Here is a 24835-nt window from a genome sequence, read left to right on the forward strand (position 1 = left end):
GGCTTCAGGGGAGGTGGGGGCACCACCCTGATTGGGTTCAAAGAGAGAAAGGGAAGAAGGGAGGGAGGGAATTAGAGGCAGCCAGTCTAAACATCTCTTTCTAGGAGTTTTAAGGGAAGGAGAGACATGGGGTGGGGGCTAGAGGAGGATGTAGGGTCAAGAGCTTCTTTCTTTCTTTGAATGGAATAAGGACTAACATAATGATGACATGAGGGTATGGGGTCTAGTGCATAGGTGGAGGGTTTGACCTCGGTGGGGAAGGAAGAGGCCTGCACTCAGAATCAGGTGGGTGGGCAGATGCAGCGGTGGGACGTTAAATCCCCTCCTCATTGCTTCCGTTTACTTGGGGAAGTAATAAGTCCTCGGCTGAACATGAGAATGGTGGCGAAGGTATTGAGAGCCTGAGGCTAGAGGAGCAAATATGAAGTCGTCGAGAACGGGAGAGCGAGCGGACTGAGGAAATATGATTAGAGGTCAGCATTCAAGGCCCACGTGGAGGGAGTCATCAGAAACTCTAAAGCAAGACTGGTTAGCAGGGTGTGGTTTTTTTATAGCTACAAGTAATTGCATGGGGACTGGACTGAACGGGGTTGTGGTTTCACCAGGATGGTACAGCGAAGGGAAAGGGGTGCAGACGGTGAGGGTGTGGGCGAGGAATTGATTCCATCAATTGAATCAAATACGTCCTGATGAGTTTCCTCATGCCCCTTCCTCTCTGGGCCAGTCGCTTGCATGGCCAGGCCTCAAGGTGGTCTCAGTTGCTCACTCCGCAGGCACGTGTTGGTCACCGGTTATGGCACTGGGCACACAGGGGTGACACTGCCCTGCAGAAGTAAGTGCAGCGAGGGCTAGAGATGTCCCATCCGGGCACCATAGGAAGAGGTTTTCTTCTAAAGGAAAATGAGACTATCCCTGCACACTCTAGAACAGCGGTTCTCAACCTCTGGGTCGCGACCTCTCTGGGGGTCCAACGACCCTTTCACAGGGGTCACCTAAGACATCCGAAAACACATATATAATTACATATTGTTTTTGTGATTAATCACTATGCTTTAATTATGTTCAATTTGTAACAATGAAAATACATCCTGCATATCAGATATTTCCATTACGATTCATAACAGTAGCAACATTACAGTTATGAAGTAGCAACAAAAATAATTTTATGGTTGGGGGTCACCACAACATGAGGAACTGTATTAAAGGGTCGCGGCATTAGGAAGGTTGAGAACCCCTGCTCTAGAAGGTACCCTCTTCTTAGCCACCTCATCCCAGTTTCCTAGCATGCCAGGCACTGGGGTGGGTTGATTCATGGAGGGTTGGCATCAGTTTGAGCAAACTGGATGGTGTGGGGCCCTCTCTCTGCTTGCCCTGCCCCTGTCAGCTCTGCCACGGTCTTTTATCAGCATGTTGGCCGAGGCAGGCACACTGCCCTAGACAGGAGCAGAGGTCTGGTCCTGGTTTGGGGCAGCAGGGAGTGCCTCCGAGGCACCTGGGGAGCTTTGTAAAGATGCAGATGCCCAGGTCCCAGCCTTATGCTGCAGAAACTCAGATTGTGATCTGGGACAGGACTTGCCCCTCCATACATTTGAAAGGCTCCCCGCTGATTCTGCCAGGTAGCCCAGCTGAGACGTCCTGGTGGAGGGCATGTGTGCAGAGGTTTGTGCCAAACAGCTGGGTGGCACCATGACCTACATCCCAGCCGTTCCTCCACCAGGTCTGAGCGTGAGCAGATAGCTCTCCTGGCAGTTCCCTTCTCAATATTATCCTCTAGGAACTTGTGATTATCCTCAGTTTCAGTCAAAAGCGGCTTAATTCCTCGGAGAGCAGTGCCAGTTGGGCATTATGCCTGGAACGAGGAAAGCAGATCTGTAGCAGAGTTCTCTGCTCAGTTCAGCTCTGCGGCCTCCATGGGGCATCCTCTCTGTTTGCCCTGCCTCCCCCCTTTCTCTTCCAGGGCTTTGTTTGGTGCCAGGTTAGTTAAGTCAGCTCATTCCAGAAGGACTGGGGGTCTGGCTAGATGCAGGCTTGGGTCTCGTTAGCCAGATGAAGTCTGCTTGGCAAGGAGGTCCTGGGTGGGCTGAGAGGCAGGTGTCAGTAATAAGATCAGAGAGCAGGAGCCTGGAGAGCAGGCAGAGGGTGCAGGCCAGGCGAGCACCAGCTCCAACCCGAGGGAGCACTGATCTGAGCCTGAGAGTCTCGTAGGAGCTGAACACGTGAACCCTTGCTACGCAGAGGAACCTGAGTTTACCTGCCTGCATCATCCTCTGTCGTTAAATCCTCTTGGTCTTAAAGGGCCAGCCTCCTTCCAGTTGCTTCTGCTGTATCAGAGACATGGGCCCCTTCATCCAAGACCCTGTGCTGAGTTGGAGCCGTTGCATTGTGAAACCTACAGCTTCAACCCTGGGTATGAGAGAGAGAGAGAGAGAGAGAGAGAGAGAGAGAGAGAGAGAGAGACCCTCTTGGGCCCAGCCTCACCTTCACCAGGACTTTCTTCCATCTCTGCATCGATACTCATGTTCTGTTCAAATCTAAAACCCCCGATTCTCTCCGGTCATTGTACAGACATTAGAGAAGGTGGGGATCCCACAGAGAACCAGACAGACAGTCTCCCTGCTCTGATGGGGCTCATATTCTAGAAGCTGGAATGAAGGTCAAAGTCATTGGGGTGTGGAGGTCAGTGAATTACAAGGCCCAGGGTGTTGGCTTGGTCATGCCCCTGAGCATCGTGTCTTTTCCGCATTCGGCAGTTGCTGTTGAGAAGGTGACCGTGGTGTATGTAGGGCCACAACCTCTCTGAAGCCAAGAAGTGCCCTGAAGTGTGCTGTGGCCATGGCGTAGGTCCCAGGGACTCAGAGCACACTGCAGGGCCCCTGACCTAACCTAGGGGGCAGGGAGAGCTGCCCGAAGTTCTGCTCATGCCATCAAGCCTGAGCAAGGAGTAGATGGAGACCCAGAGCTGAGAGGGAGCCCCGTCCACTGGAGGCACAGAAAGAGGCTCATTGTGCTTTACGAGAGGGACAAGGCAGGGCGTGGGGGAACGAGCCTGGAGACCTGCATGGCGCCAGGTCAGCCAGGAACTTGGCACCCGTGGCCAGAGAGTTGTGGTGTCTCGGGAGCACCTTGTTTATCACTTTGGACAAGTGTTTTCTGGCTCCTGGGATGACTCTGGAATAGGCACACACACACACACACACACACACACACACACACAAGCACACACACACATGCAAGTACACACACGTGTGATCTCACGGGAATGGTTACTGCTCTGTCCCTTCTCATCTGGAGGAGGCACAGGTAATCTGGATTATAACCCATTGCCAGGGGCAGAGGCTCACTCAGCCGTAATAATCATCTTTTCCTTCCACCTTCGGATACCACTCAGCCTCACACGGCACCAGCTCTGTGATGGAGAGTGGAAGTGACAAGAGCAAAAAAAAAAGAAAAATTTTTAAAAACCCAGAACATCTTCAGTGGGAAACTACAGGCGGCAAGAGCTGTTCTCTGGTCCCGGCCGACACCCCCATGCTGTTCCTAGTGTCTGAGGAGACTTCTCTCCCACTCTGCCTGGCAGCTGGCTGGCGGTTCTGCAGGGGCTGTGTCCTCTGCTTGTCACTCCTACACTGAGGTCACTTTAAGATGCATGGAGTTCTGAATCTTTAACAGAAAGAACTCAAAGGAAATCCCAAAGGCAGTTAGTCGACAGGCATCTGCTGAGAATGAGGGTGAGAGTTGTGACAGGTGTGGGGCGTTTGAGACGAGGGGGGACGCAGGAGGGAACTGACGAGGAACAAATGGGGGAAAAGGCCGAGGAGCAGGGAAGCCTGGCTGATTGATGTGTCATAAGTGTGTGGTTTTCTCCGGCGTGGCTCAGCAGCCCAGGAGTTGGACGGAGGTTTCAGATGGTCGGATGGCTCATCCTGGATGTGACTGGCAAAGCAGGTGTGGCGGGCAGACCAGGAGGAGCGGGGAGGGGGGTGGTGGTGAGGGTGTTATTGGATCCGTGAGCCCTGAACGCCAGGATGGATGGTGAAAAGGTGTCACCAGGAGGAAGCCAGTGGATTGGGGTGATAGGGAGGCCTCCAGGCGCTTCCTTGGTAAGAAGGAAGTGAGAGAAATAGACACATAGGAAGTTTTATGATCAAAATGTGGGATTTCTTGCTTAAAATACTGGAAGTGCCAACTGCAAGATCCAGGTGAGTGAGTTGCTGGAATGAAGGTCAAAGTCATTGGGGTATGGAGGTCAGTGAATTACAAGGCCCAGGGTGTTGGCTTGGTCATGCCCCTAAGCATCGTGTCTTTTCCGCATTCGGCAGTTGCCGTCGAGAAGGTGACCGTGGTGTATGTAGGGCCACAACCCTCTCTGAAGCCAAGCGATTGACTTAGGTCTATGGAGCCCGGTGATGGGGTAGGGAGCACGGTGCTAGACCGATTTTCTGAGCTCTGAGCTTCTCTCCTGACGGATAAGATAATTCCTTCGGAAGAGGTGATGTAATTCACAAAGAACATTTGTATTCCCCCGGAGAAGAAAGTACTTCCTTTTATTGTCAGATCACTTTAGCATGATTGAAAAACCAGGGACAAAACTTTTTTCAGATGCCTGAAAGGAATAAGCTATGAGATGTCTGCAATGCCGGCCCCAGGGTCCTGCGTGGTGGCCTAATGCAAAGTCTCTTTGCACCTCAGCTTCCTTCTGAAACGGGAGAACTTCGCAGGGTCGTTGGGGGGGGTCAGTGGAATAGTGGTGCCTTAAAGCGCTCACTGCGTGCCAGGCACCATGCAGAACACGTTTGTCTCGGCCTGAAGGTTGTGTACTATTCCCACTTTATAGATGTGTAAATTGAACCAGGAGAGCTACCTAATGTGCTCAACATGATGCAACTATTAAGTGACAGAAAAGGGACCCTCAAGCCCGGGACTTTAACCATCTCCTCCGCTGCCTCTCTTAGACTCTGTGAACACAAAAAGGAGGCCAAATGCTCAGAGTGCTGAGTTGAGGAAAGGCATTAACACAGACCACAGTGTCACAGTCCCCTCCACACCATCAGAGGGTGTGCAGGTGCGGCGAGGGTGCCACCGAGGGACCGCCCCGCCCAGGTGGCGCCAGGGGGCTTCGCGGAGGAGTGTGAGCCTGAGTCCTGCTGCAGGAGGCACTTGTCGGGTCAGCTGGCCCCTCTTGTCTGGTCGGTCCGAAATGTGGCAGCTCCTTCTCCCTGTGTCCTGGTGTCCCACAAAACAAACAAGTAAATAAACAAAAACCACATCTATTTACTTTTCCACAAAATTTCTCTTTAAATGTTTGAATCCTGGAATTGCAGCTGTATCGTTGTTTTCTGCAGGTTAAACAACCTCAGTTTGTGGCCTCTCTTCTCTCTCTCTCTTTATGACTTTTTAAAATCCTCAGAGGATATGTTTTTATTGATTTGAGAGAGGAAGGGGGAGAGAGAGAGAGAGAGAGAGAGAGAGAGAGAGAGAGAGAGAGAGACCAGTTGGTTGCCTCCTACATGTGCCAGACCTGGGATCAAATCCACAACCTGGGTATGTGCTCTGACCGGGAATCGAACCCACAACTTCCTAGTGTTCGGGACAACGCCCCAACCAACTGAGCCACAGGGCAGGAAGCTATGTTAAAGGGCAGAAAGGCCAGTTTAAAGATTGTCGGAATAATCCCAGTGAGAACTGATGAGGGCCTAAGCCCAGTGCCTAGGGAGAGTAGGGACAGAGGCGCAGGAAGTAAAATCCACAGGGCTTCCCGGTGAGCTGGGCGTGGGGCTGAGGAGTCTGGCTGGGCCACTGAGAAGCCAGTGTTGCCATTCACTTAGGTGGGGGACCGTAGGGTGATGGGTGGGTCCTGGGCATGTTGAGTTGGAGGTGCCAAGGAACATCGAGTGAAGACGTGTGGCCTGACACAGAGGGATTTGGGGCCGGGAGAGAATGGAGTTAGAAGTGCAGTTTGGCGAGTCAGTAGCATGTAGGTGGTAGTTGTGACCATGAGTGTGGGTGACCTCCCCCGGGCAAATTGAACAGAGAAAGTAGAGAAGAGGGTTAAGAGTAGAACCTGAGAAGCACCAAAATTTGAGGAGCAGAGGGAGCAAAGCAAGGCCTAGGGAGGGTGGTCAGAAGGAGGAGGACACTTCCTACATTAGGGGAGTGTAGAGCTCATATCCAGGCCTCTCTGTTGTAAAGAGAGGCCCAGAAGGGTTAATGACAACAGTCTGAGGGACATGAGAAGCTGTATCTAGTAGCTTCTCAACCCTAAAGGCATTTCTAAAACTCAAATGAAGTACAATGAGCACTTAATTCTTTCATTCAGCTATTAGCCCTAACTCAAGGCTGGATGACAGGCCCGAGTCTGTCTGACACAGTAACAGGAGGTCTCTGGGCCCCTCCTCGAGGCCCCTTGGCGCCTGGGCTCCCCCCCGCCCCTCCCGTCCCCCATGTGGATGACTCTGATCTTCCTCTAACCCAGTATGTACCCTAGGTCCAAAGATAAAAAGATAGGTTTCTGCACGCACGCGCACACACACACACATTTACACACACACACACACACACACACACACACACGCACGCTTGTTCTGGCCAGCTCTGTAAACGTGCCCCTTGCATGAGTGTAGCCAACATAAAATATATTGCTTCCTCCTCGTAGGAGGGATTGGCATTTCTTGCACAGGGACGGGGTAGAGGAGGCGCTCCTGGCCTTTTTGAACTTCCTTCTCAGCGAGGGAAATGAATAACATCCTGATTGGCCCCAGTGGAGTACAAGTGAAGGGAGTCCTGGCCCCCGGCTCCAGGCTCGTTCTAGGAGTTGCTTTACGCACAGGCGCCAACCTTGGCCCACGGTGAGACCCCAGACTAACAGTTATTTGGGCATTTTCACACTTACTAATGAAGTGCCATTTTACAAGGCACGCTAGGATTCCCAGCCAGGGGAACCTATTCTCCTATAGGCAGCCAGGCCGGAGGGGAAAGGCAGGGACAACCCACGTCCTGCCCATCCTCAGCATTTTGCAGACGAGGCCTCAAGGTGCCCCGTTCTCCCAGTTGGCTCCTGGCCTGTTAGCAGGAGGTACGAACTCCCTCCGTTTGCTTAATAGAGTGTTAACCCCAGGCCCTAGAACTTGTGTTAACACTTAGCACAAGGCTGGATCCTAGGGGAGAGCCAGGGAACTGGTGGCTGAGGGTGGTTTGAGGGTTGAGCTGTGGGGGGAGGAGGGAGGGAGAGGCAGTTGAATGGTCACTGGATGGAATGGAGCTGACTGGCAAGACCAACGTTTCCTCTGCTCCTGCCTCTGTCGCAGCCCATGTCTGTCCCCTCCCTCCGCTTCACTTTCCTTGTCTTTAAATGAGTAGCTAGAGCCAGATGTACTCGAAGGGACCAACAGCTGGAAATGCGTGGGGGATGGGCCAGGGTGGGCAGTGTCAGTGGCACACAGATCCCTAGAGATCTGAACCCAGTGCAGCTTCTGATGTGTTACTCTGGGGCGGGGCCTGAGAGGCTTCCTGGTGCCACTGGGTAGGTGCGGGGCCTTCACTTTGAGTAGCAAAGGCGTGGAGCAGCGCGCAGGCCTCCGCTGAGAACCTCCGATGTGGCTTCTTTGAGCACCGAAACCTCTTGTAAGACAAACACAGGGTTGTGGTTGATCCCCCTCCCCTCCGCCCCCCACCAGCCCCTTACAGCCCAACAGCAAGAACCACTTTAAAATCCTGGAATCGGAAGACTGAGCTGAAGACCCCCTTACTGGTACTCTGGCCGTATTTTCAAAATCAAAATTCAGCATGGATTTGAATGGGCAAAGTATAGGCTTTGGAGCCAGAGGAACCCAGAACCAGAATCCTGACGATACCCTCGGTAGCATCATCTGAACAAAAATTTTCCTTCTCTCTGTCTCAGTTTCTTGATCTGTAAAATGGGAATATCAGCCCCAACTTCATAGACTTGTTGCGGGGTGGGGAGGGGGTGTTCGTGAGGTGATGCGCATAGAGTGGCTATGCCTGGCACACAATAGACGCTCAACGAATGTGAGTTCTCTTGCCTTTCCTGATATCTGATCTGATCAGAGAGTGACTACTGGGAATTGGACACGGTCCTAGGAAACCCGGTTTGTGTGCGTGCTTGTCTCGAGAGATACTGTTCCGTCCGCGGCGGTGCAGCTTTTCCCAGGACACAGCTTGTCTTGCGGTGTACTCAGCCTTGTCGCGGGAAGTGCGTTCTCTCTCCCCCCGCAGAAGCAGCCGGAGCATCCTGCAAAATGACGGTTGCCTTCGGTCTTGGACGGGGCGAGATCTTGGTTGCGCCAGGTTAAAGCCGAGGAGGAGAGGGCCTCAGGATCCCGTCTGGGAAATGCCAGTGTCGGCCTGACTCGGGGGGCTCTCCTGGCTGAGGTGGAGCCGGTGGAAATTCTCCTCCTGGGACCGGCAATGCCGACCGACCTCTCGGGCTCCCAGGCAGCAGGCGGGGGCCCTGCTCAGTGACCTAACGATGTGCGGGGGGGCTCAGACCTTCCTTGACAGTCATGAGAGGTGTCCCCCAGGAAACTGTGTCTGGTTTAACCAAAGGACAGTGGCGGTACAGAGGGGGCAGGGCAGGGACAAAGGTGACGGGCAAAGGGACTTGATTTAAAAATCAACTCCTTCCAGAGCTGCTCCCAGGCCCTTTCTGACCTGATGTATGACATTTGCAGAGAGGTGGAACTCTTTGTGGCATTTTTCACGCAAGTTGGTGCACATTCCTGATGTGATTAAGAGGAAATAAGTCAGACGTACACGGGGATGAGTCAACATCGCGTGCAGCCGGCCAGGGCCACTGGGGGAACAGTCAAGCTGTAGGCCCAGCGGAGGCAGGCGCGGGGCTTGTCGGGAGGCAGCTCAGCGAAGTCGGACCCTCCCCTCCAACGCTTCTCGGGGCTTACTGTCCAGGTCCCAGCATGAGGGTGTCTGTCACAGGGCCTCTTCTTCTTCTTCTCTCTCAGCTTTTTCTTAATGTTTGTTTCTTTTATGCTGATGCCAGAAGTTTCAGGAAACATATAGAAAGGAATAAACAGAAGAGTCCCCTATAACCCAACTACCCAGAGGCAACCGTAGTTAATAATAACCTTTGGTCGTGAGTCATTTAAAATCGTTTCTATGTTTCCTTCACATAGTTTGGTGATGCTAACTGTACAATTTTGTTTTGCTTTTTTAGTTTCACATTCTCTCTAAAAATTTCCTCTGTTATAAACATCATTTTTCACGGCTACATAATATTCCACTGCCAGAAAGATAATTAACTTTACAAATACCTTATTGTAAGGCTGTATTAAAGCGGCATCAAGCATCTCTATGCATGAAGGTTTGCTGGCATCCTAGATTATATACTTGGGCTAGATTGCTGGAAGTGGCTGGCATTCCTAGGTCAGGAGTGGGCACATTTTTCAAACGTTCTTAATGCACATCGCCAGATCGCCCTTTAGATAGTTTATCCCAGTAATATTCCCGTCACCAGCAGCCTGTCTCATGTCATCCTTACCTGTGTTGAGTATGATTCTGTTTATTCATTAAAGAATGTAGTGAGCTGAGATGTCCTACCCCCACCCTATATAGGAAGCTCAGGGGATATAAGGGACCCAACCTCAGAGCTAAGAGGCCACTCCCCCTGCTCTCCTGTGCCCCCTGCAGGCGTCCTCAGAGAAGTGGGGGACACGTGCCCCCTCAGATGTTGTGCCTCCCCATGAAGGCCCTTGTATGATGACACAGCCCACTCAGCTCTGGGGATGGAGCTCCCAGACTAGGAGCTGATGTATCGCTCCTCTAGCTGCTTGTCGTCTGGCCTAGAGGTGTCCCCAGTCACTTTCTTCACTTTCTAGTCCTTTCCCAGAATCCATCATCCCCTACGAGGAGCGCGCGGAACCCAAGGCAGCCCTCTGTGTTTGTGTGACCCTGTGCCTGTTTCATGTGCGTCTTATCAGGTGCTCACACAGCCCCAGAAGGCAAACACTAGTTTCTCTGGTTTACAGGCAGGTGTGTCACTTTCCTGTGGCTGCCATAACACATCACCACAAACTTGGTGACTCAACACAACAGAAATTTCTTCCCTCGTATTTCTGGAGGCCAGGATTTCGTCAGCAAGGTCACGCTCCCTCCTCAGGCTCCAGGGGAGAATTCTTTGTGCCTCTTCCAGCTTCTGGTGGCTCCGGGTGTTCCACCGCTGGTCACGGCATAAGTCCAACCTCTGCCTCTGTCTTCATGGGGCCTCCTCCCTCTGGGACTAGGATCGCCCCCTCCTTTCTCTCATGAGGATACCAGTCACTGGATGTAGGACTCACCCTAACTCTAGGATGCTCTCGTCTTGAGATCCTTAATTACATCTGCAAAGACTCTATTCACAAAGAAGGTCACATCCTGGGATGGATGTATCTCTTAGGGGCATGCCATTTAACCCACGGCAGTAGGTCACAAAAGCAAGGTCCAAAGAGGCTAAATGACTTACCCAAGGTCATCCAATGAGACAGTAGCAGGGGATGGCATTGGAACCCAGGTCTTTTGTTTACCGTGTATCTTTAATTATGTTTTTTAAAATGTTTTAGACTCTTAAGGTGTGACTGCTTGACTGTGTTAGCTGGTTCATAAGGAAATGCGATTTGGTACATTTTTACCCTAGGATACACTCACCGTTACCCTGTTCGTATATTATTGTAAATTACAGTGAAACTATGTAATTGAACTCCATAGTTTTTTCTCCATGTGGTAAGTGGGGAAATTAAGACCCAGGGTAACCAGAAAAGTTAATGGGAGAATCCCAATTATCACATAGATGTCTTGATTTACAATCTACATTCTAACCTTTAAAGCATGAGTTGTGGAAGGTGTCAGAATGACTACTCTATGTTAAGTTGCACAGAAACTCTTGGTGTCTCCATTACCGTGGAGCTCCCCTTCCCTGGCTCAGGACCCTTCGATGTGTTGGCCGCACACGGCTGTCTGTTCACGGACCCCTGATGAACCAGGAGGGCCTGTGAGAACAGATGTGCACACCATCACCACATCTGGGACACCAGCATCTCCTGGCTTGCCAACGTTAGCATTTTCTTCTTTGTTGGTACCTTTCCTTTCTCTTACTTCCGGACTAAAATAGTAAATCCTTTCAAAATGACCTCACCCCGAAATCCAAACCCCAGAGCCACATGGATGAACAGAGGAAAACCGCGGGGCAACGTCACAGGTGGGGTGAACGTTAGGTAATCCGAGTCATAAACGGCTGCTGGGCTCTAGGTCCCTTTGCTCTGTCCCATGTCCGTGCATGTGGGGTTCATCTCGAGAGCCACCCTAAAGAACCGAGAGGGACATGTGGGGTCCTCAAATTTCCCCACCCTCCCTCAGTGACCCACTTTCTGTTAGTCGTGATATAGTGCATGTTGACGTAGTGAAATATTCCTGCAGCCACACCCAGTAACCAAGCAAATGTCCTTCCTCGGCCTGTGCTTTTATGAACCAACTTGTTATGTAGAGAAAGGAGCCCCTGCCCCCCACTCACCACCACCCTCCCCCGCCCAGCACCGGGCTCTAGCTCCGTTTGGAGAGGGGGCACAAAGGTGCTGGAGCGGTTGCTTTCATCATGCCTGGGGTCATTTCTTAGTTAGTGTGGACATTGTTATATATTTTTTTAAACAATTTTTTTTATTTCAGAAAGGAAGGGAGAGGGAGAGAGATAGAAACATCAATGACGACAGAGAATCACTGATCGGCTGCCTCCTGCACACCCTCCACTGGGGATCGAGCCTACAACTGGAGCATGTGCCCTGACCAGGAATCAAACCCTGACCTCCTGGGTCATTGGTTGACGCTCAACCAATGAGCCTCACTGGCTGGGCAGTGTGGACATCATTATTATCATGAGCTCTCACCTAGAAGGGCTTACCTCTTGAATAACCTTGTTTAATTACAAGTTTTGCTCTTGCTACTGGCCTCCCTGGTGGCTGGAAATTTGATCAACAGGCTCTCATCAACTCCAAATCCCTGGGCCGAACCTAATTAATGCAAAACGGAGGCCGTGCCACGGTCTCCTAAATAGCCCGGCTGTGATTAGACACTATCAGCTCAGAGGAACATCCCATCTTCCCCTGCCACCGCCATCCCTGAGCTCCCGTGCCCCTCCACAGTGGCATACAAAAGGCAGGGCACGTGCCCCCCTCGCAGCCTGGCAGCTGCCAGCCTGCCAGCTGTCACAGCGTGCCTTCAGCGGGTGTGTGAAACCCAATAACCTGACCCATTTCTCCTCCGGGGAGAGTGCAATGCAGGATGCCTCGCTGGGAAGCAGGATGCAGGAGGCTCACCGGTGCGAGACTGGCTCTCTGTGCAGACTGTCCGGTTCTTCCCATCCCCAGGATCGCGGATCTGAAATAAGTGCAGCGAGGGCAGTGGCATGATGTTGTGACAGTGTTTTCTGCTCGGGTATCATCCCCGTCCTTCCCCTTATTTAATTCTCGCTCCTTTCTCTGCCTATCTCCATCTCATTCCTCCCAGTCCTGACCCGGAGGTTTGGCTCTGGGACCACACCCAATGGGGACTGACCCTAAAGTCCCTGTCAGCATCTCAGATGGTCAGAATCAGTCCATAGACAACATGGGCTGAGCAAGCACGGTGCGGCCCACAAGGACCGTCTAAGCGAGGCTAGCGAGCAGACCACGAGACTAATAAAGGCAGCATGGGAATAACGCCAGGGGACTGATCTAATTAACCTGGGGTCCAAGGATAGGCTTCAGAGGGATCTGTGAGCACCCCAGAATTGCTTACATAATTTTATGCCATCATTTTGGGGGTAAGCTCATAGCTGTCATCAGCTTTATCCCAAAAGGTAAAGGGCCTTTTGTACAACCCGGCTTTCTGAAAGAGTGCTTCTTACAACGTAGATCGTCACTCAAGGCTCCACAAGGCGGGAGGCAGCCCGTGAGCACAAGGCTTTCCAGGAGGCATCGGGGAAAGCCTGTTACACTCAGAACCGGAGACCTGGCGCGACCTCGCCTCTCTCAGCCTCAGTAACACGTAAATCTGAGAAATGGCAATAATTGCAGCTTCCCAGAGTGCATAGAGGACCGTGAGCCTTATTGTTATTGTTTTTCTGGCTCCCCTTGTATCTCCGTACCTCTCGGTGCTGTGCTTGACTCATATCATAGTGGACACTAATCAATATTTGATGAATGTGCGAGTTAACTGAAATAACAAACGTGAGAGGGCTTTGCAAACAGCAGAGCAGGGCCTCAGCAAAAGATCTTTGCTTCTCAGCACGCGTACTCTGTGCTTCGCAAACAGCCTGCCTTAAGTGTCTTCTCCCCTTGAAACTGACCCTTCCCCCCGTAATGGGACTCAAAGGGTCAGCCCATCTGACGGAGCGTCTCTGGACTGGCCAGCTGAGTGATAGCTGTGCCGACAACACTGGCGAGATACGCAGTTGCCTAAGAGCTCAGAGGTGGCCTCACCCTCCAAGGGCTTGGCCTCTCGACCCCAGCCCCTGCTGACACGCATGCACCTGCAGCCCTTCTCTCGCTCCAGGGCGGGCAGACTCCCTGAGCTCCTTTGCTGTCCTCGTTGGCACTGGCAAGGGTGGGAGGCACGCCGAGGAAGGGGCATGGCAGGCCTCTGCTGGGACTCCTAGCGCGGAAGCAGGGCCACTAATTGCATCCCCTCTGTGGTTTCTCGGGACGGTAGAGACAATCGAGTGCTCCTTTGTGGGACATTGTTTGTATCTCCAACCTCCTACCCACAGCTTCCCGTCCATGCCCATGCCAGGAGAGAACAGGTCTTCTCTCCGTGTTCTCTCTCCCAGACAAAATGACTCATCCATGTTGCCATGACCCTCAAGGATCGTGGGCCGGTGGGAGTGGGAGGGACTTTTAACAGGCGTTGGTTGACGGGACTGGCGTCCTCAGAACAAGTGAGGAGAGACAGGTGCTTTCTCGTCCACCAGTCCTCCCCGCAGGTGCAGCTGAGGGCGCAGCGGTAGGAGCTCCGGCTGAGGAGGAGGAGCCTGTGTTCCGGACCTTCCACGTGGGGACGCGGGGCCTGCCACCCATCACTCTGAGCTTCAGAAACCAGGGTGGCGCCAGCATGACCTCTCAGGGTCATTGTGATCATGAAAATGGATGATGATGCTTCAAGTGGCATAAAGTTGTTCACACCTGGTATTACTCACACAGAGTGAGCGCACCAGGAAGGACCTGCAGAGCCCTCACCATGTGCGGCACTTCCCCTAATGCAGCCCCCACAACAGCCCTCCCTACAGGATTGGGTGGTTTTGCCGGTTTTATGGGTGAGGAATCGGAGGCTCCGAAGGGTAAAGAACTTGCCCAGAGCCACGCAGCTAACGTGTGTTCGAGCCTGCACTTAAGTCCAGGCCCACTTCCGTCTCCGCCAGCTCGCGATGCTTCTCTCCCGCATGCCGTTGCGTTGTCTCTTAAAATTCTTGCAGACTCCTCTGGCCTTCACCACCTGTACCCACCCTCTCACCGGAACCCTTCGTGCTAGAACTCTTGCTGGAGTTTCTTGTTTGCTTACTGCTTGGGCTTCGGATGTTCTTGGCCCTGCTGTCAGCTTACCTGCCCTGACCTCTAAGCACGGGGCGCACCAACACTGACCGAGCACCTTCCTGGAAGCAGGCACCTGGGCTTGTGAATCGAGGGGAAAAGCCATTCCCTTCCCTTCCCCGGGCTCTGGGACGTCTCTGCCCATACAAAAGCCATCGCCTCAGGCCTGACTGTCCGGGGAGGAGGAGCGCCCACATTTCATCGTTGATCCCCCCCTCTGGAAATCACTAGGCATGCTTTCCCAGGCAGACCCTTCAGATAAACAACAATGCTTCAGATCTTGAACTTGGCAGCTAGGAGTGGGGCAGCGGTAGAGAGCATCGACTCCTGGCAGGAACCTTGCTTAACCTCTTCCCTCCTTGGAGACAAAGAGTTATTCGCTCCACTTCAGAGATGGGAAAAGGAGATAGACGGACTTGCCTCACTTGGCTTAGTGAGTGGGTCATGGAAGGGGAAACTTATGTCATCAGTCCCTGTGTGTCCTTTGGCACCAGGCACCTCTGGGTGGTTGCTATGCTGGCTGAGCATTGGCTGTGGGCTGGGCATAGGGCGGGCCCTTGGAGGGCTGTCACTCAGAGTACCCCACCGCCTGGCGCCTCGCTCCCAGACCCATGTCTTGACCCTACCTGATGGTCAGAGAAGGTGCTACAGGGCAACTCCTCACTCGGGGTTCCTACCTGAAAAGCTGGTCCCGGGGCACCCACTCCCCAGGTGGGTCTCTTCTTGGGGAGATGCATTCACAGATGCTACCAGCTCCCCCAGCATCAGGCATCTCCCCTACAATTAGGCAAGAAATAAATCAAAGCCCAGTGTGGCTGATGACATTCAGGAGCCAACGGTGACCCCTGCCACACACACACATCCCAGCGGGCTGGCTGCGGCCTTTGTCTGGGCAGGAGAGCTCGGGACTATCTGGCCCTCTTTGCTGATGTATGGAGTCACTGACTGTCGGGGTGTTTACGAACGGTTATCACCTCAATGCTGCGGCCATTATCAGAGGCAGGGCCTTATCAGAGGCAGGGCCGCCGTGGGGCCCCCGCGCTCGCACCCTCTCTATTACCACCTGTCATTGGCAGGGAGTGTGCGCTGACGCTGCCCAGTCCCGGCTGCCGCGGGGAGATAGTTTCTGACGGCTGATCAAAGAGGAGCAGCAAGGCCTGATAAAGAGTGTGCGTCGCGTGTACTTTTAACTCGGGGAACATTGGCATTTGCATTTTCCCCCCATCTTCCTGGTGCTGGCAGGAACCGAGCCCAATAAATGCCGTGGATTCAGTTACCTAATCGCCGGGGAAATGGCATGTGCTTAAAGCAACAGAGCAGGACTGTAATCTCTTTCCAAGAGAGAGTGGATGAAATAAGCTTTCACAGAAGACTCGCCGTATAATAAAGCAGAATAATTTAAATGGGGACTTTGAAGTGAGCTTGCGTGTAGAAGCTGACCCAGGTCCTCGGTAGAGCACCGTGTACGTTTTGGAATGTGGGAGCAGCTTCAGATTAAGGGGAGATCTTTGCTGAAGGTGCTGTCACCCAACTCTTGCTGGCATCCCCCAAATGGGTCCCCAGGTGTGCTCAGCCTTTGGTGGCTGGGAGGCAATGGCCACGGAGCAGAATGAGTTCCCCAAACATCAGAGATCTCAGTTCTTTTATTTATATTTCTCAATTACAGTTTACATTCAGTAGCATTTTGTATTAGTGTCAGGTACACAGCATAGTGATTAGACAATCATATACTTTATTTTTATTTATTTATTTACTAGAGACCCGGTGCACAAAATTCATGCACGGATAGGATCGCTATGCCTGGCAAGTGATCAGGGCTGATCTGTGGGGCCCCCGCTGGCACCTGCCTTGGCTAGCCTGGCACCACCGCTCACCAGCCCTGCCCCCTGCCTCCACTGCCAGTCACCTCCCTCTGCAGGGTGACTGGCAGGGAAATGGGGAAGGGGGGCCCCGCTGGCACCCGCCTTGTCTGGCCTGGGGCCTGCGGGAGAGGGCAGCTCCTGCGTTGAGCATCTTCCCCCTGGTGGTCAGTGCAAGTCATAGCGACCGGTCATTCTGCCAGTTCTGCTGTTCAGTCGATTTGCATATTAGGCTTTTATTATATAGGGTATCTTTATTTTAATTTATCTGTATTGTTGAAAGTATTACGGATGTCTCCTTTGTTTGTTTGTTTTTCCCACTGACCCCCTCCACCTCGCCCCTGCCCCTCCGGGCTTCATCACTCCACTGTCTGTGTCCATGGGCTGTTTGTATATGTGTATAAGTTCTCCAGTTAATCACTCCCCACCACACATCCCACCCTCATCTTCCCTCTGAAATTTGTCCATCTGTTCCAGGCTTCTATTTCTCTACATCTATTTTGTTCTCATCATTAGATTCCATATATGAGTAAGATCATGTGATAAAGACAATCATATCCTTTACCCAGTGTTCCCCCTGATATTTCCAGGACCCACCTGGCACCACATGTAGTTATTACATGGTAATAACAGAGATCTGAGTTCTTGAACCAGGTCGGCCACAAACGTGCTGTTGGATTTGGGGCCATAACTTCTCTGAAGTTCAAATGTAAAATGAGGAGGTGTGGTATGGGATATAGTGGTTTAGAAAGTTTAAGTTTACACTTTATAACGCCTGTTTTAAATGAATCTTAAGGGAAGCTGTATTGTATCAAACAGAGACAAGTAGAGGTGTTTTGGTTGAACCTGGGAAGGAGGTTCGCTGCCCTTGACCTAGTCCCTAGGCCTGGCCAACGATCAGGGCTGATCTGTGGGACCCCCCTAGTCCCTGAAGCCGTTCCTGGAGACTTCAGAAGGACCCTGTCGCTGCTCAGAAAACAGTTGAAAAACCACTCACCCAGTGACATCATAGATATCATTTCCTGGAGGTCTACACTTTGACCAGTGGCATAGATGCTGTTTTCTGTCCTACACATTCATGGTGTGTGTGTGTGTGTGTGTGTGTGTGTGTTAATTAATTTTGAGAGAGAAGCATTGACTCATTGTTGATGCACTTATTGATGCATTCATTGGTTGGTTCTTGTATGTGCCCTGACTGGGGATCGAACCTGCGACCTTGATGTATCAGGTCGATGCTCTAATCAACCCAGCTACCTGTCCAGGCCCCACGTTCATGGTTGGTAGTGCTCTCTCCTTCGTCTGTCCTGGAGAAGAGCTAACTGGCCCCTGGACAGGGCAGGGAGTTGGTGGTGGGTAGACAAATAGAAGGGGCTCTGCCAGCATGGGCTCATGTGCCATGTCCCGTGTGCTGCAGGTACCTTTGACCGGAGCGTGACCCTGCTGGAGGTGTGTGGGAGCTGGCCCGAGGGCTTCGGGCTGCGGCACATGTCCTCCATGGAGCACACGGAGGAGGGCCTGCGGGAGCGCCTCGCCGACGCCATGGCCGAGTCGCCCAGCCGGGACGTGGTGGGATCCGGAACAGGTAACGTGGCATCATGCTCCTCGCCGGACTTGGTCACGCCTGGCACCTGCTGGTGTGGAGCTTCTTTGGCGGGAGAGGGTGTGTGTGTGTTTTAACTGCTTGTTTCTTCAGTTAGCTCTCTGATTGCTGCCCCTAGGGAAGCTTCCGGGGATGGGAAACCCTGTGGAAAGGGGAGTTCCCGGTGGCACGGACCCGTCCTCGGTGGAATAATTCATATAAAAAATTGTCGTGAACATAGTATTCTGTAAGTGGCTCCCAGAAGGGCACCTTCTCCATGGGAAGGGACCACATTGGCGTCTCGGAGGTTTTCAGCAGCCCTTCGGCACTGGGCGCTTAGGCCGCACCCCTGCTCCTGCCTCCTGGAGGCTTCCCAGAATGGCAGGTATCGGGGGCCTGCCACCTCGGGAGGTGGGGGGGGGGGAGCAGGCATGAAGCAGGCAGGGATGGTTTGAGCCCGCCCGGCAGTTTTCTCTTATGCTGCCTTTCACCCTTGTCTTGCCTCTGAGAGAGCCCAGCAACAGGCCCGGGGTGGCTTCCCGCATCTGTAGAGCAGGCAGACGACATCCTTAGGTGATGGGTGAGCGCTGCCCCAGCAAGCAGGCATACACATGCACGCACACACACGGGCACGTGCACACACAGAGAGAGCACGCACTTAGGAAAGACCTCCATCTCCACACAGTCACAGGACAGCCTGCCCTCTTTGTCCAAAGCACCTCCTCATTCTGGGCATCTGTGCTGTTTGTGGCTGTGGTAGCCCCGCCTTTATGCCTGAAAAAGACTGTCCCCCAGGCTGCTTCCCAGCTTCCTGAGCTCAGCGGGAACGCATACAGGGTCGCGCAGTCCTCCCGCTCCTGCTTTCGTTTACTGTGAACTGCCCCGTCCCTGCTCCCCACGCTCCCTGGAGAGAGGATCCCAGAGAGAAGGAACTTACAACCCTGGGGCAGGGACCAGGACCAGCGAGGTATGGAGGGTCCAAGCACTTGGGTAGGGCTTGAAATGCCTAACGAACGTTATCCCACAGCCTCACTTCCCGGCGGATCCTCCGGGGCATTTGGGTACCGGAGGGTCAGCAGTTAAGCTTTTCCCACTCTTCTTCCCCCTCCCGTTTAGTCCCTGTGTTCCTGCACGAGGAGGAAAGAGACACTGCACTCAGCCCTCTCCCCACAGTGCTAGCGTCGTCCTGCCCATAGTGCTTGTATACTAATTGGCAAAGGAGCAGGATGGAGGCAAGAGAGAGAGAGAAGCGGCTTAGCTAGAGGCAGCAAGTACCTGCTCAGGCCAGGCAGCCGGCCAGCCGTCTCTGAGGCCCAACCTCCTTCCACACCCCTTCGCCCCGAGAAGGCGAGGACGCTGCCACGCCACGTCACGTCCATTCCCTCGTGCAGGTCCAGATACGTGCACACCCTCTGGCTCACCCCACCAAGAGCTCCCAGCTGTGGCAGCTGCTCATCGTGCCCTTGTTCTCGCACCTGGGCCCACAGGTGAGGGGCAGCTCTGCTATTGCTGGGGCTTTCACCCCATTTTCCTGGAAAGTTGGCCGAAGCCAGGAGCACTTTCCCCTTCTGAACCTCGCTCGGAGCACAGCCTTTCCCCTGAAGCTCTGGGGCCCTGGCCGGCCCCAGTTCACATAAACCAGGGCCTGGTGTCCCCAGGGTCACTCCCGGAGCTGCCCTTCCAGGGGCTGGAGCCGTTGTGGGTCGGCTTCCTCCGAAGCCCCTTGGAGCACCTGAGAGCCAGCCAGCGGATCGGCGGTGCCTGCACTCGGGGCTGGGACTTCAGCCTGGCGCAGACTGTCAGTAACTGAGCAAAACTGGCAGCGAGCCATCTGCCAGACAGCTGGGGGCCCTGGGGAGACTCTGTGGCCTTAAGCAGGTTCATGAAATTAAAAAAAGAAATGAGAGAGGAAATTAAAACGGAATGACCCAGGGGTCAAAAAAATAGGAGACGCCCTTTTAAGGCAGAGGGACTGCATGTCCCGCCCCAGCGGCCACAAAGGGGATCTGTCGGGCCTTCTTGGGCCATGGAAGGTGCGCTTTATTTCCCAAACACTCTGCCGCGGCGTGCAGGGCCAGCAAGTAAAGCAGAGAGGACGGAAGTTAGCCCGGTTCCCTCTGCTGTTGCTGAGAATCACCTTTCACGGTTTAGAGCGGCAGACAAAGCATGGCCGGTGGGGCAGCCCAGCCTGGACGGGGCAGCGAGCACGCCCATGCCCGTCAGCCTGCTGCCCAGAGAGAGCCGGGGAAATACAGTGCCCTGTGGGGTGGGAATTTCTGGCAAGTCATCCTTGGCCGTAGCAGCCTCTCTCTCTCCCCCCCATAACCCTGCTTCTGGGGGGGGGGGGCGCATAAGATAGGTGACAGCCAGTGTTTACCTGTCAGGCACCGGAGAGGGTGGTTTTAGTGCAGCCACCGGCCTGCTGGCCTCTTACCAGGGTTGCATGGAGCTGCTCTCGTGACCCCTGACCCTGCAGCCCAGAACGCCCTGCTCTTCTACAGGTTTAGCTGGTGACTCGCTGGTAGAGGTTTCGCACCCAGCTCTCTGCCGGGAGGCGGGAAAAGCCCTCATTTGTAACATTTGGGGATTGCCGTCGTGTAAAAACTCTATGGCCAATTTCAAGCTATCAACATGTCAGTCGTCTAGCAGAATTCCTGAGAAGGTGACATCAGCTTATTGGTTTATGAATTACCCCAGCACCCCGCCGCCGGTGGGCTGTCCCATAGTGCAACTCGGCTCTCCCCCGCAGAACAGCAGAGCCTTTCCAAACCTTACTACGCAGCCTGGTCCACGACCCAGCAGCACCACCTGCACCCAGTTGCTGATCAGAAATGCGGAATCCCAGACCCCACATCGCCCCGCTGGGTCAGCACCCGCATTTAACACGCCCTTGATGCACGTTCAGCTGTGAGAAAGTCCGTGTCAAAACCCGGCGAACCTCTGAGGCAGTGTGAGCTCTGGCCTCCGTGACGGCTGCTGACCACTGAGTCTAATTAGGTCACATGTGCGACTTGCCAGTCCGGCTCTACAATAACCGGCTGGACTGCTTTCTTGCTAATATCATTACCTCCCCCCCAACCCCTCACCCCGCCACCCCTGTTTACGCTTCCCTTGTCCCCAATCAGCAGAATTCCAAATTGAGGTCAAACTCTGCTCTCACTGCGGATGCTGAGGGAAAATCACAGACTGCTGCCCCTGCACATGGGTGGCCTCCCCTGTCCAGTGAGCCTGGCAGTCCTGCACGTCCCTACCACCCGCTTCTCCTCATCTCAGGTGGCACGCATCATTTGCAGCAGAAACCAGTGCCTAGAACAGAGTCCAGCCCTTCGTGGGTCTGCAGTCACTGCTGAAGGAATGAATTCTCCATTCAGCCTTCCCGTGGCCGGCAAACTGCGGCTCGCGAGCCACATGCGGCTCTTTGGCCCCTTGAGTGTGGCTCTTCCTAAGCCTTAGGAGTACCCTAATGAAGTTAATAACTATGTACCTACCTATATAGTTTAAGTTTTAAAAATGTGGCTCTCAAAAGAAATTTCAGTCGTTGTACTGTTGATATTTGGCTCTGTTGCCTAATGAGTTTGCCGACCACTGGCCTAGAAGTTAGCCGTCCCGTGGCGGCCCCTGCTTGCTGCTGGGGCACCCAGTCTATTTTCATCCTCTTATTGACTCCCCAGGTCTCTGGTCCTCTTAAGAGCTTGTATATTCTTTTTAACTTTTTTTTTCATAGAATTGCTAGTTATTTAGTAGGACTTAATGTGCTATTTAGTGGGGTACATAGCTCAGTCCATCACCTTGAAATCAGTCTCTTTTCCTTCTTCATGGACACTATTTCGAACGCTCCTCTCTCATATCTCTTCCCCACCATCGTATCTCTCACTCTCAGAAAATGGCTCAGTGGTGGTCAGCACTGAAGAAACCTCTTGAGTTCCTGCACTCAGACCCTAAATGTCCCTTCAACAGCTTTCCACTCTCCTGTTTCTGCCCTGAGATCACCCAACTGCCGCAGCCACTCGCCGGTTTACCTCAACGCTGTCAACCAAGTCCCTGCAGCCCAGCACCGGCCCTGTGCACACGCCCTGTGACCTTGATTTGGCTTTCCCACGCTCTCCTGGCTTGATGTCTGCCTCGGGCCACTTCTCAGTTCCTGCCCTGGGTTGTCCTCATCTTCAGTGTATTTCTCAAGGCCTCTCTCGGCCTCTTTCTTTTCCCTCCATCCGTACAGGGCATCTCCACTGCTCCTGTGGCTGCTAATGCCATCTTACAAACTGATCACTTCCAAGTAAGCTCCCAGTTGGCTCTCTCTCCTGGTCTCCAGTACCATCTAGACCAGGGGTTCTCAACCTGTGGGTCGCAACCCCTTTGGGGGTCGAACGACCCTTTCACAGGGGTCGCCTAAGACCATCGGAAAACACATATATAATTACATATTTTTTGTGATTAATCACTATGCTTTAATTATGTTCAATTTGTAACAATGAGATTGGGGGTCACCACAATATGAGGAACTGTATTAAAGGGTCGCGGCATTGTGGAAGGTTGAGAACCACTGCTCTAAACAGTCACCCACTGACATCTCTGCATCCACAGCTTGAACTGCTCTCCCCTGCCCTGTCCTTCTCCCGGGCTCACCTACCTCACTGTGTCCAAAGCCTTCGCGACCAGCCACTGCCCTCTCTCCGGCCAAGCCGAGCTCCCCAAGGGTCTCTAAGCACACGTGTCCTCCCCACCTGCCTGGCCCCTGCACATACCTCTCCCTGGGCCTGGAATGCCGGCTCCCGCAGCCCCCTCCTCTCCCTCTCACCCCCCTCAAAATAGCTTGACTAATTCCTGCTCAGCAGACATTCCTTTCAAAATTGCCTTTTGTAGAAAAGTAGACTTTTTTAAATAAGCAAAACATTGACTTTTTCCAATTGTTTTGTGTCTAGGTAAAGATATAACCAAATATCCCCCAAAATTTTAATAAACACCTGGATACATATCAAGTACATTTTCTCTTTAGACGTTAACTCTTTCCATCGCTATTTAGCTACACCTTGCCTTTGTCTTCTGCTCTCTCTGACGTCCAACAGCACGAGCCCCACACCTCACACACAGGGCCCTGGTCCGCCGTTTAAAGTGTTCCTGGGTGTCTGTGTTGCAGGCCGCCTCCTTTGCTGCTGTTGACTTAGGAGCTCACTAAGTCAGTTCTCAAGGTCAAGGAGGACTGTCTCTCCCCTGTGGCTGTGGCTTCCTGCAGTCCTGGGAACCCTGCTCATTCTCCTTTAGGCTTCGTCTTTTCTGTCTGCTGTCGCTTTAACACACTCTCTTCTAACCCAGAGGCAGTTCCTCGTGGGGATCACACTGTGGGCTCAACCTTCGCCTCCTACCTGCTGTCATAAATACATTTATTTTTCTTACCCAGATGTAGAAAACTTTCACAAGACAATATTATAAGCAATGCATTCTGGTACTTTCTCTTTTATTTCTTTTTATTGAGATGTCACAAACAGCTAACTTGATTTCACAATACAGGTACATTGATGAATCACTATCTACAGTTGGGAATCCAGTACAAGAGTTTGTTCTGCTAAATCCTCTGAGTTTTCCTCTATGTGCATTAGTTCCTCAGCAGAAAAGTCTGTGAGGTTCTTTTCGACTAAAGCTCTTCCAAAGTTTTGTCAGAAAAGTCTTTTACTTACTGAGAGGGTGTGGATTTTTTCCTCCTTAACAGTAAAAGCACGTTTTGAACATTATACGCAGTTGTTTAAGTGGTCAAGATTTCAATAAGCTGGTTAACAAATATCTGTTGATTGTCTATGTTCTGCAAAAGATAAGCTAAAAGCACGGTGTGTGTGTGTGTGTGTGTGTGTGTCTGTGTGTGTGTGTAGGAATTCCAGACTGTAGGAATTAAGTCCTTAACAAACGTTAGCTAGCGTTACGGGGTTGACCAGATGCGCACGAGGTGTGTGGGCCCCTATCCCACCTCTGGACTAGCTCCTCTGATGGGCCGTGGAGCGCCTGCTTGCGCCGGCTGAGGGCCGGGACAGTTTCCTGCCAGGACACTTCCAGGGGGGCTTCTCATCACCCCTTCCCATCCCAAGGTGCCACAGGACCAGGCGGCAACAATGGCAGGCATCAGGGCAGTGAATTAATTCTCTTATCTTGTACACACCCCTCCTCTCAGGCAAACACTGTCGTCCAAGCAACTTAGCCAGTCACTTAGGTCCCAGTCTCCACTTCACCTATCGGCCCTGGAATTCTCCTTCTGCGGGGCCTTCACAGGAACTGTCCGTGTCTCCTCTCAGTGAGCCCCTCGTGGGCCCACACATCTGTCTGTGGCTGCGGCCGGCAGGCTGACTCCCTCCGCACCGGGGTGCACGTCTCAGGAAGAACTAAGACTCAGTTCCCACCCTCAAGGAGACTAAGTGCTGAGCTGTGGGTCAGCTCCTCCTGCTCCTCTCGCCACCGCCCTCGCGGCCCCACCTGACTGAGCCGGGCCAAGCAGAAAGCCATTGGCCCCCTGCCCACAGCCCATGCTCCTTCCAGGACTTGGCGGCAAAAACTCGCCGGTAACAGACGCCACAGTGGCTGGGGGTGGAGAGGAGAGCGTGAGCCCCAGAGGAACACAAGCACCAGACGCAGAGCCCAGTGCCCCCTCCCTCTGCCCCTACCCCCACCCCACTCATGGGCCACAGCACCCCGCTCACTCGGAGCAGAAGGGAGCAGCTGCTCCTGGGGGTGGTGGGTGGCATTGTTGGTGTTGCTATTTGTGTCTCAGTTCAGTGTCCGACTGCCTGTCCCAGCTACTCTCACGGGCAGGAAAGGCCAGATTGGAGAGTCCGCGCGGCCCCCGGCTCCTG

The 24835-nt window shown here is 53.1% G+C and overlaps 1 protein-coding gene across 1 annotated transcript in view; it reads left to right on the plus strand.

Annotated features, from left to right (window-relative positions):
- The window catches only part of LOC102764753 (breast carcinoma-amplified sequence 3), a 247028-nt gene that overhangs the window by 207300 nt on the left and 14893 nt on the right, over nt 1-24835 (plus strand). The window contains exon 4 of the mRNA XM_006770281.2: nt 17835-18002. Within this exon, the coding sequence (XP_006770344.2) occupies nt 17835-18002 (168 nt within the window). The remainder of the gene's footprint in view (nt 1-17834; nt 18003-24835) is intronic.

Source organism: Myotis davidii, unplaced genomic scaffold (genome assembly GCF_000327345.1).
Source record: "Myotis davidii unplaced genomic scaffold, ASM32734v1 scaffold684, whole genome shotgun sequence".
NCBI classification, from domain to species: Eukaryota; Metazoa; Chordata; class Mammalia; order Chiroptera; family Vespertilionidae; genus Myotis; species Myotis davidii.